Source organism: Prinia subflava, chromosome 1 (genome assembly GCF_021018805.1).
Source record: "Prinia subflava isolate CZ2003 ecotype Zambia chromosome 1, Cam_Psub_1.2, whole genome shotgun sequence".
Lineage (NCBI taxonomy): Eukaryota > Metazoa > Chordata > Aves > Passeriformes > Cisticolidae > Prinia > Prinia subflava.
In genome coordinates this window covers 33531020-33543168 of record NC_086247.1, presented here as the reverse complement: position 1 = coordinate 33543168, position 12149 = coordinate 33531020, and the positions used below count along the sequence as shown (strand labels likewise).

At 49.8% G+C, this 12149-nt stretch overlaps 1 protein-coding gene across 1 annotated transcript; it reads right to left on the bottom strand.

The window, feature by feature from the left end:
- Nucleotides 1-629: 629 nt before the first annotated feature.
- PRDM14 (PR/SET domain 14) lies at nt 630-7548 on the bottom strand. The gene is made up of 8 exons (XM_063419572.1): nt 7274-7548; nt 6980-7192; nt 6873-6934; nt 6432-6739; nt 5978-6248; nt 4254-4456; nt 2910-3011; nt 630-857 (listed from the first exon to the last, which is right to left on the bottom strand). The coding sequence occupies exons 1-8, from the start codon at nt 7546-7548 to the stop codon at nt 630-632; spliced, it is 1662 nt and encodes a 553-aa protein (XP_063275642.1).
- Nucleotides 7549-12149: the final 4601 nt, after the last annotated feature.

The following is a 12149-nucleotide window of genomic DNA, read 5'->3' as shown; positions in this document are numbered from 1 at the left end:
TCCTCCAAATTCTTGAGAAGACAAAACCAACCTCCACTATCTCTTCTAGCTGGGATATCAGCCCTGCATGTATCTTACCACACCCCACTTCTCTCCCTGTGGACTAACCAGCATCCAGCACCCTCTGGAAGATTTGCTCTCACAGTCCTCAGTCTCCCAGCAGCTGCATGATTTAAAAAAGCTCACTGTTGGTCCAGCAGTCAGTCTCTCTGAGTAAGTTCACATTTGAACAGAACATCACTAAAAGACAGCTTAAGGGTAAGTACACCACATACCTGTGGTCATGTGTCCAAACAACATGAACAGGTTAAAGCAGCTTTGAGAAACGCACCTGATAGAAACACCCTCACACAAGCTTTGATGCAGACTGCACCAGGCAGTCCACAGGCATTAGGGACGTAGAAACATTCCTCACAGCGATATTTGTGCACAAAGGGGCTTTGGGAGGTAGAATTCCCTCCTGCCTTTAGAGATGAGGGTATGAGAGGAGAGGGAGAGTGGCCTCAGGGTGTTCCCTGTGCTCAGTCAGGGTGCAGAGTCACTGCAGGTGCCCGCGCTGCACTGTGCACAGACACACACAGACCGACGCACACAGGAGCTGGTGCAGGACATCTCCATGGGCCTCCCGACTAGTGAGCAGCGTGAATCTTCAGGTGGAAGTTGTAATCCTCCTGCTCGGGGAAGCGCTGGCCGCACTCGGCGCACGTGCAGCCCTTGTCCTTGCTGTGCGTGCGGCGCACGTGGCTGTCGTGCGCCGCGTGCGAGGCGAAGGCTTTGCCGCAGTGCTTGCACTTGAAGGGCTTCTCCCCCGAGTGCTGGCGGATGTGCGTGCGCAGGATGCTGGAGGCTGTGAACGCCTGCAAGGGCAGGGATCATCGGGAAGGAGATGGAGTTGCAAGTAATTTGCTTTCACATGTGCAGTCCCCACCTTCAGCTAACCCAGACCCCACCAGAAGCATGGTGCCCTGAAAACTAAGTCCTGAAATAGCTCACTTCCTCATGTAAGTGGAACAAAAGAATGAAAAATCCCAACAATGAGGAATCAGAAGGCAACAGCTATTGCTATACAGATGTGGTTGAGTCTCTGGAGAGAGATGAAGCTCAGAGAAAGATTTCTGAGCAAAGACACCAGTAAATATCTTCTATATGTCAGAGAGAAGAAGCCAATACTGAATTAATTAGCTTTCCAGCTCCTCGGTGTTTGGGAAACATAATGTGTGCTTTCCTTCCAGTTTTTGTTTTTAAACCCTTTGACTGTCTTGGAATTCAGTCATCCATGCAGTCCACCATACATCATTTACAGGTTCATTTTCCTGCTCCATCATACTCTTCTCTTTCTGCAGGCAGAGTTTCTAGCCTGTTCCCCCACCTCTAACACATTGGAGTAACAAAGTCATAAAGACTTCTCCTCCACTTGGGGATAAAATTTTCATTAAAACTTGATCAGGAATGTTGTAAAGTTACCCATGTTTTCTCCATTTTTTCTTATTTAAAGAGAGACAATTTCAGGTCCTTTGCTATTTGCAGACCACACAAAATAAATACTCTCTAGTAAGTTTACACAACAAACAACAGTACATCTTAGATACCCTATCACCTCAGAGCACAAAAAGGTCACAGACTCCTATACATAACTCCTTGGAGGAGTATATCAAGGGTGAAAATATGTTCTGGGGAGAGAACGGTGGTGTTGACCCAGCACGGTTCCTTTAATCTCACAATGTTACTGAAATAAGTGACCACTGATTTCCAGCAAAGCAGCTGGAAAAGCAAAGCCACTGTTAGGGGTAGAAGAGGAGAAGAAGAATTGTACTTGCATAGGAGGAGCCAGTGAGGATTCATTAAAACAGACCCTGGTTTTCCAGGCTCGAAAATGATGCCTATGTCCTAGAATAGCTGCATCCTTCAGCCTGAGGACTAATAGTTTAATTTGACCCAATCCACAACAGTCTAATCAGAACTGTCTGAGGACTGGTCAAGTGTCCCTAGAGATCTCTTAACAGGGCAACCTGTAAAGCTCTGCCACCTAGTTTTGTGATCAGAAGATTAAGGACGATATTTCACCCTAATCTCTGCGTACAAGTATGTTCAGGATCATGGGGAGACAAAAAATATAATAGCCAAAAGGAGTTTCCTCTAAAATTCCTTACAGCAGGGCACTTCAGTTTTCTGTTAGTCCAGCCAGTCATAAACAAAACTTCTCTCTCTACAAAATCAGGAGCAGGTTACCATTGATGAGAGTTTCTGCATTGCATGGACACTCCACAGCACCTGGAGCCCTACCAATATTCATCTTCCAGCAGCCTGTGCATCCACATGCTGTCTGCTGCAAGAGCTCCCAGCACCTTCACAGGAACAGCTCACCTGAATCATCCCTCATGTGATGGACAGAAACAGCAGAGCACATCTTAGATCAGGGCTGTATGGTTCTCTTTGTGCTCTTTTTTAAGTGAAACCTCTATGCCCATCTCCCCATCAACAGCCCTGGTATTTCAAGGGAAGCATGCACAATTTCATATTATGCAGGTTCAGTTTATAGAACATATAATCTAATATGTTTATTGCAGTTCAGAAGCAGTGCCAATAACACCACAAATTACCTATCTGATGAAAAAGTGGGATACTGGATCTAGCTGCATGCTTTGGGTGGTATTTGAAGTGCTCTCAAGCTTCCCTAGACCTTATTTCTGCAGCAGATCACTGAACTGGGACCAACCACAAATTCCATGTCAGATGGAGACCACACCCTGTTTCTTCAGTCTCATCCAGCCCTTCTCCTTACCTCACAACTGCCCAGAATATACACCCCCTTATCTGGTTACCAGTTAAATACAGAGCATTTTCTTGAGAGAAAGCAGAGAAGGAACAAAGCACAGCAGAGGGAGGGATGGGGCAGGGCTTTGCCTTACCTTGTTGCAGTAGACACATTTGTAGGGGCGCTCCCCAGAGTGAACCCTCATGTGTTTGTTCAGGCTGGAGGACTGAGAAAAGCTCTTCCCACACACAGAGCACTGGGGAAAAGAAAAGGAATAAAGTTAAAAGAAAGCATGTAACTGCATAGCTAAAAGGAAAGATTAAGTATGTGGATGATATGCACATTAGTTTATATAATCTAGATGATCACATGGATTTATGTATTAATTGGTCAACAGAATAGTAAATTTAGGCTGCAATGAATTGAAATACCTAGAAGTTTCGTATGGCTTTAAGAACAGATTTACCTGCATATGTACATATAGATAGATATATTAAAACCATGCAAAATTTCAAATAATTTCTGTCAAATTTGTTTTAATAAAAAAATTGTTATTTTTCAGAACAGACAATATTGATTTTCAGTAGCAAAAATCTGAAAATATCTGTAAAATCATATATAAATCAAGCCTCGATTTAAATTTTTTTCCCTAAAAGATACTATCTAAAGAATAAAATAGTCTTAAATTTACCAAGGCAAGGGAAAGGAAAATGAATTCATTACATGGTATTTAATATCTCATATTCAATGGAATATTTTTTAACTGTTACTAATTCCGTGCAGATACCCTGCCATTGTAATCATGCCATTTTAGCTATAGAATATTTTTCTGAAAAAAATACACTTTGCAGGATGATTTATAAAACAGGTATTTAGAGAATTTTGAGGACTGATTTAACTATGCCATTTCAAGCACTACAACCTTCCCATCCCAAGCTTTTACAAAAAGTCTGATTTTCCATTCCCAATGCTCTAGAGAAAACTGGTGCTAGGAGCAAGGAGCAATCTCATAGATTTGTTTTCATCAATTGAAAATCTGCTTCACACTGAATGTAAAACTTTTAAGCTCTGTTTGGTCCACTAGACACAGAAAAAGCTGTGGTCGGTTCTCAGATTGAAGGGTGTGGTGTGGGAAACAGGCATGAGACCTCTTCCCTGATCCTGGACAAGCCAAGCACCTTTAAGTACAAGTTAACCCCACACTGTGTAAGAAAAAGAGCAACACTCATATGCAAACATCCAAAAAGCCCAGGAGAAATTTTGGTGTTTTTTTAAACTCTCGATGACACTGTAGGTTTTATTTTCCCAACCCTAAATCCATTATATTTCTTCAGCCAAGCATTGCTGCACTTCCTAAGCAGTCCCACCATCAAACTGCCAGGGAAACTGGAGGAGGAACAACGTTATCAGCATCTTACCTGGACCAAAAAAAACCCCAAAAAACTTAAGTACCCTCTGAAGAGCCAGTGACTGAAGAGAGACCCGGGAGCAGGCTCACCTTGTGAGGTCTGTGCTTTTCGTGAACGTGGAGAATATGGATCCTCAGCCTGTCTCTTTTTTCAAAGGATCGGTCACAAAGGTGACAAGGAAATTTGCGGTCCCCCTGGTCCACGCAGCGGGTGTACTTGAGGTGTTTGTCCCGGTAGTACTTGTAGGCAAAAACTTTGCCGCAGCGCTCGCACTTGAAGCTCTCCCCGGCTTCTGTACAGCAGAAGGGAAAGTGCCACCTCTCCGTTACACCACGGCAAAAGGGATTCAGATCAAGTCTGCATCCTCGTCAGAGCTGGGAGCCCTACGGGGAATTTGAAGTCTCTGAGAGGGCAACGACTCTAAAGGGATGCCGGCAATGCTAACAAAATACGTGCCGTGTCTCCTGAGCGTTCGCAGTGCTCCCCTTGCCTTTTTAAAAGAGGGGAACAAATCAGAGCTCACAGGCTGCTAAAATGATTCGACTTAGCTACGAACTTCAGCAAAAACAGGATTTCATCCTTGTATATGCATAAACAGGATGAAAACGTGTGAAAAAACAACTCAGAGTCACACAAAAGAACTTCTCCCAGAACGGAACGGTTGGGAGATATTTCTTATCAAGAATTATCCCCAAATTTTACCTGCCATCCCAAAAGGAAAAGTAATTTTGCACACCTTTTCTATATTTTTCAAATAATTATTGAACAAAATAACACATTTATTTAGCGCCTTTTTTTTTTTTTTTTTTTTTTTTGTAGTTCAATTCATTTTTAACCACTGAATTTAGAAAAACCAGCAGAACATTTTTAGACGTTTATACATCCTTTTCAGTCTTTAATAAAAGTAGTTTTAGGTTAAGCCTGAAGATGAAATGAACAATTCAGTATCTGTCTGAATTAGACACTTCAAGACAAGTACAGAATTTTCCATGCCAAATTTTCATGTCAATTTTCTTCTCTCCCTTTCTGCTGCACCCGGCAGACCCATCCCTTCCCTGCTCCGGCTCTTCCCACATTGGCACAAATCTGTTTTCTCCATGCATAAGTTTTGCTTATAAGAATATAATACTTTCTGTATATCACAAGTAGAGCTACCCTCCCCTCACCCTGGCGTAAGTCCATTTGAAATTTCTTTTGCAAGCAATACTGGCATTACGGCATCGGAACGACTTCAGCCTGCCTCATTTACTGAGAGCGTTAATTACACGCAAGTCAGGTGTGCGATCGTAGGATGAAACAGGACCAAAACTGAAATAACCCCGAAAAGCCAATCTGTCCTCCCAAAACGAGACCCTGAACAACGGCGCTGCCGAGGCAAACCCAGCCCACGACCACCAGCTGTTTTACAATCGTCAGAGCAAACAACACTTGGAACTCCCCGAGGAGCCGCGGACCGGGAGCGGGCTGCCGGCGGAGGAAAGGGGAGCCTCCTGCTCCGCGCTGCCGGCAGCCCCCGGGGCAGCCCCCGGTGCCGAGGGGAAGCGGCTACTTCGGGGTGCTGGATGCTGCAGGAAGGAAGGGCCGGCTGGGGATCGCCTCCCAGGGCGGGCGGGCAGGACCTCTTACCCCCGCGGCAGGACCGCTCACCCACCACCGCCTCAGCGCAGGGTCTGCGAAGTCTTTGAAACAAAACAGCTGGACAAGGGTGATGCCTGTGTTTCTTTACCTCCCTTCATGTGACTCTAATCCAGGCCAGGCACACGTCCGTGGGAATAAGGGCCAGTGTCGCCCAAGGGATTGCTGGCAGGCTCACCTTCGGGGTGCTGCGGGGGTTTCTTCCCCTCTGCCATGCCCTTCAAGCTGATGGGGATGCCCAGAAATTGCACGTAGCAATCGCCGTACCACACCAGCAGCTCCTGCTTCGGGAAGATTTCCTTGCAGCTCTCGTAGAAGATTTGTCCCTGGCACTGGATAGCGGTCAAATTCTGCTCCTCGGGGAACCTGGCACAGTTCACCAGGGACATCCAATTGCCAACGGCTCCCTTGCCGTCTATGAAGTGGCTCAGGCTACCATATTCAAAGATCTGGGGAGCATAGAAAAAAGGATCAGGTTTGGCCGACCCTTCGGCACACGTCCCGCTCTCACCAGTCCCACCACCCACTCCGGGCCGAGCCCCTCTTGCAGGCTGAGGTTAGAGGGGACCCCGAGAGCCTCTCCCCGGCCCCGCGCTGGGGGTGCGGGGGGAGCCCGACGGTGCCTCCGCTACCTCCCACATCAGTGAGTTGTCGTCGTAAGTCTTGATCTCGCTCGTGTTGACCACTTTTCCTTGGAAAGGCCCGAAGCGGACTCCTTTCGGGATGGGGTCGGTACAGAAGACTCCGAGCTGGGACACGTCCCCGTAGGCCACCCGCAGCACGGCGAGCCCTGCGGGTGACAGAGGCTGAGCGCGGTGCGGCGCGGCGGGCGCTGCGCGGGCGGTCCGGTTCGCTCCGGGCCCTACCTTCGGGAAGCTGCAGCGAGTCCGGGTCCAGCAGCGGGGCGGCGGAGTCGGCAGCGCCTGCACAAGAGGAATCCCTTCTTCAGCACGGCGCCCGGCCCGCAGGACCGGGTCCTACCTCCCGACAAAGGCCGCAGCCCAAATCACCGCCCGGCTTTTTCCAGGTGTGGGCTCGTAACGCGAGAAAACCACAGGGAAATAAAGTCCGACGTGTCCCCGGCTGTGCCCCGTGAGCCTGGCTGCCTGCACCCCTTAGGGACTGTCCCCGAACCCTCCCGCACTCCCGGCTGCAGCAGCCACCTGCCGCCCAGCGTCACCCTGTGCCCCGCTGGCCGCCGTCGAATATCCCCTTACCCGAGGTGGCGGGGGACAGCCGGAGCCCCGAGATGGCGTGGAGATTCCCGGCGGGCTGGCTGCTGCGGAGCGCCCCGTACAGCACCGCGTTGAGCTCCTCCTCGGTGAAGTGGTACCTGCAGCTCTGCCCCGCCGCCCCGTCCGTGCCCGGGCTGCGGGCAGCCCTGCGCGGGGGGCTCGGGTACGGCGGCGACAGCGACCCCGGGGCCCCCGTCCCGAGGGCCGAGCCCTCACTGGGAGGGAAGGGGGCCGGCAGCCTGCTGTAGACGGGCAAGGGAAGGCTGGGGAAAGGGTCGGTGGGCAGGGGGGGAGGCTGGCTCAGGAAAGCGGGGACCCTGCTGAAGGTGAAGGGAGGCAGAGGCGGTGAGGAGGAAACCAGGGGTTTCAGGGGCTGGAAGAAGTCGGGGGCCGTCTCGAAGTAGTGGGCGGGAGGGAGGAAAGAGGGGTAGAAGGAGGCGAGGCCGGCGGGGCTCATCCCGAGAGGGTCTCCGCCGTCTCCGGGGATCGACTGGCCGGCCAGGGACAGAGCCATGGCGGGAAGAGCCGGGCCGGGAGGGAGAAGAGGGATCTGTCGGGAAGCAGGGGGCAGACACCTGGGTGCTCCCTCGGCGGGGCGGGGCGGGACGGAGGCGCCGAGCCGCCGCCCGCGGCTATATCGGCCCGAGGAGCGGGGCGGGGAGCGGGGCACGGGCGGCAGCCGCAGCCCTGGGGGTCGCACAGCCCCGGGGGCGGGCGGGGGTGCTGCCCCGACAGGCACGGCTACCCCGGGGCGGAGCCACGGCCACTCACGGAGCGGCCGGGCCGCCCATCCCCACGTCGGGGTGGGGTAGGGGAGGGCAGGGGGGGTGGTCCGGCCTCCCGGACCCACCTTCCCTGCCGCTGGCTCTGCCCCCCGCCTCTCCGAGAGCCGGCCCGGGCCCGGCCGCCGTCCCCTGGGCTCTGCCCCTCCCCGGAGCAGGAGGCCGGGTGCGGGAGCGCTGCTCCCCACGGGCCGGCTGCTGCAGGTGAGGGCTCTGCGGGGCAGGACACAGGGCCCACACAGTGTCCTCGGGGGCTGCAGGGGTATGGTTTGAATATGGAAAGACAGAAAACACCGCTGAAACTCCAGTGACCTGGACACACAGCAGCAGCGCACTCTCGGTCACTGCAGGCTTCACGGGCACTGCTGGGGTGCCTTTTCTCTAGCCTTTTTCTCTAGCCTGGAGCTTCCTGTTAGGTGTTTAGCAAAACACTAGGCTCATGCGGGGTTTTTCATGGCTCCATGACCAGGCTTATGCTAACCCACCCAGGAGGGGACCAGAGGAAGACACCCGGCCCTTGCCTCCTGCAGAGGTGCTGGGTGATCCCCGTCTATGGTTTCATCCCGGTTTTTTATAAGGTTTCTCTTGCCTGGTTTCCAGGTGGATACACTGCAAAAGTGCAATGAGAAGGGGACTTTAAAGGGGCTGGAGGATCCTACGGGGCCCAGGTGTTCACTTTGCAGGGTGTCATCCCTGGTGGTGCAGAGATGGAGAAATTTTCAGCCCAGGACAAAACCCCATACAGTGTGTGTTACTGCAGAGCTCTCTCTTGAGTAGCTCATTCCAGCCTGGGTGACCCTGCACATGCAGGCATGGAGGGAAGGGACAGCATCTGCTGCACTGTGGAGAGCTTGGAGACTTGCACCCATGGGTCTCTCACAGAGAAAGGCAGCACAAAGGGCACGGCACAGCACAAGCCAAACTGCACACAGACACAGCTGGAGTGGGGAATACAACCAGGCTTAGCTCCTGGAAGTTTAAATGCCATTTCAGTGGTTATATTTGGTGTGCTATAAAAATTAATTGGCATAGCTCCTTGTGATCCTGTGTAAAATATTGTCTTCATCCCAAAGAAGGGATGTGTTAGGAAGCACTTGAAGCAGCCCCAGAGAGAGAAACCTCAGCTCCCGACACAGTCACTGCCTGCACTTGACCAGAGGTGAAGCCATCCTTTCAACCCTGATTTCTTATCCGCCCTGAATGAAATGCTCTGAAACAGAGTTTGAGAAAGAATCACTAGCTGCCTGGGGTAATGAGGGTGTTCAGCCCTCATTCCTTTAGGCACTGTAGTTCCTACTTACCACAAGCTTTCATTTGCAATCTCCCTTTATTTTTTCACTTAGGACATAAACACTAAGACAGCAAACACAAGCACACAACCCCACTGGAGAGAGACACAGAGCTGATCCAGTCTCCCTCAGCTGCCAAGATCCCTTCCACAGCCAGTCCAACACATCTCTGTCCCCAAAGTTGAGCAGAAACATTTTTCTAGTCTGTATTCAATGTATTGGGCTAATTCTCCTACCTACAACCTCATTCTCCATCCCAACCTCTCCAGGATAAAAGTACTGAATACCAGGGAAGCTAATATGCACACGTCTTAGGGAGAAAGTAGGAATGCAGCCTTCTGGAACTTGCTTGAGATAGTCACTTAGCTTAAATGGCCTGATTATTTTGTCTTTTCAGTTTATTTTTTTTTCTAATTTTCTCTGCTTTGTGCCAAACCTCTGTTATTTGTAAAACAGAATTGATGCTGTAGTGCTTTATGAAACAGTTTCAGCCAGGCATTTCAATACAACTTTACTGATGGATCAGTAGCATAAAAGTAGTACCAGCATTAATCTGATTTACAGAAACAAGTCTTTGAGCTCTGATTGCACAGAAAAGTCAGAGTTGCATTTAGAATTTAAGTGTCTCCAGATAATCTGGAAGCTTTTGACTATGCTGTGTCCAGGTATGACAGCAAAGAAAGAGGGAGAAGGACTGGGGGAGACATGCTCACATTAAAGGTTCAAGAGCAATGAAGTCAAATAAGTACAACACAAAATTGTAAAATTCCCATCATTAATTAAATTGTAGACATGACCAGAAACAAAAAGTTTCCTTTTTCTAGAGGCCTGATGACACAGAGTCCAGGAGAGGAAATGAAGTACTGTTGCCACTATATTGCAGATTAATCTTTAGATGCTTTAACATCCTCTGAGAGGTTAAAGGCATTTAGTGCATTAAAAAAGTCATGACCTTGGGGAGACACGTGGGAGAAGCAGAAAGGCAGCCTTGCAGGTGCACCCCCGACAGTCCAGTCAGCACTGTGGATAGCCCCAGCCTAGAGGGCCTCCCTTCCCTGATTTTATGTCTTATTACAAAGTGATCAGAGAAGTCTATTAGCCTCTCCTCCCTGCTGCAGTATTTTAGAGTGCATTCTTTTGCAGTGATGTGGGGATGCATTTTATAGGCAAGCACCAAGGGACACCTCTGCAGGCTGCTTGCATAGGATTCAGTCACCTCTCAGTTTGGACATGAGTGAGTTCTTAATCAATCTACACCCACTCTACATCTCACTTACTCCAGGTTTAAAGCAGCTGGCCTCCTACACATTGCCAAACACACAAGTTACACCTATGAGCATCCTTGTGATCCCCCAAAGACCACAGTGACACAGCATTCCCTGGTGCTCATCTTCCCACACGTGGGCTCCCTGTGCCTACACTGATAGGCAGCTGCAGCAGGGACAAGGGTATCCCAGCGATGGCACCAGATGCTGTCATGGAAATAACCCAAATTGCAATTTAGATGAGGTCAGAGCAGAAACAGTTTATTGCTATGGCTACAGGAGAGGATAGGTAGCAGAAGAGCAACTGAATCTGCTGGTGGACTGTTAAAAAAGGGAAAACAAGGTGATTGAACTTTCCTTTTCCTGTACTAGTTGTATCTTTAGATAGAGCAGCATTTAATGGTGTTACCATTAGCTCTGTGACTTCACAAAAGTAATTAATTGCTCTCAACTAATTCCAAGTACGCTGAGAATTGACAATTAACTGAAAAATATATGCACAAGAAAAAGGCGGGGAAGCCAGTCCAAAACTTGGATCAAGCCAATCCTGTCATAGAGATGCAATCCTCTTCCCTTTATTGCAGTGGGCCACTGAGTGAACACACAAGCAAGGGCAGGAATATCTGTTGTTCTTGTGTTTCAAAGACACTTTGCCAACAGTTTGCAGGGAGCTGGATAAATTATTCGAGTCAGAATCACTGTGGGGCTTTTCCAGCATCCTGAGTCGTTGTAGAATGAAGTGATAAAGTGAAGTATAGCCTGAAACTTGGATAGACATTTTTCAAGCAATAGGAGAGTTTCCCATGTTTCCTTCTCTGTCTTCTCAGGAGTATCTCCTGGGGAAAAATTCCTGGGCACAGCACAGAAGCTGGAGCATCTTTACCTCCCCAGCAGTTGTATGGGACTGGGGGAGCGTCTCAGTTTCCCCAGTCTTTGCTACCTTCTTCATTCTTAAATGAGGTGAGTGGCATTTGAGTAGTTTAGAGCATATTCAGTACGAACTGAAACATTCCAAGCCAAGTTCCTGCTGCTGTGTGAATGAGCTCTACCTCTGGCTGTCTAGTGGAAGGAGGCTCTGAATGTTCTCAGCTCCTTTCTCTGCACAGAGCCCCCCCTTTCATCATGGAGTGTTTCTGCCTTTAGTGCCTAACTTCAGGGGAGATGGGGGAGACACCAATCAGATAGCATTCAACCTGTCATTTGGCCTGTCCCCTGTGCCCAAACTGCTGTTGTTCTTAAAGCCAGAGTCTTTTAATGATCCACAGAAGGATTGCAGCTCCTCTGGGGTGGAGAAGTACAAAGCATTCATCCTTTGGAGCAGGGAATTATCTGAACATCCTTGGACATAGTGACCTCTTGTGCTCCTGACAATCACACTGGCTGACTCTGGCTTTTCCTGCCCACCCTCCCTCGTGCATGAGAACGATGGTAGCATTTGTCTAAAGACAGCAGCTCAGCAAAGCTGAGCACAAACACCAGAGACACACAGACACAGGATGCACACGCAGAGGACGCTGACACATTCAGTCACACAGACTGCCATGAACGAGGTGCCACCCTCAGCCACACCCACTCGTGGTACCCATGTAAGACATAAACACAGCTAAGTTTCCACCTCTTCTTTAACTGGTAGAGCTCTGTGTTCCCTGATGAAAGCACATCATGCCCCTCTCTCCAGGTTCATGACCACTGGTTCATGGGTGGCCTCACTCTGAGCACAGCCCTTCCGCCTGCCCAGTACCCCTGCCCACAGTCCCAGTCCACACATGGAGTTTTCAG

Excerpts from the sequence above, each read along its gene's own strand:
- PRDM14 (XM_063419572.1), bottom strand. The coding sequence starts at position 7,548 with ATGGCTCTGTCCCTGGCCGGCCAGTCGATCCCCGGAGACGGCGGAGAC. Across the intron at positions 4,457-5,977 it reads ACCCCCGCAGCACCCCGAAG|AAGCCGGGGAGAGCTTCAAG; the intron begins GTGAGCCTGCCA and ends TCTGCTGTACAG. Across the intron at positions 3,012-4,253 it reads AAAAGCACAGACCTCACAAG|TGCTCTGTGTGTGGGAAGAG; the intron begins GTGAGCCTGCTC and ends TCTTTTCCCCAG.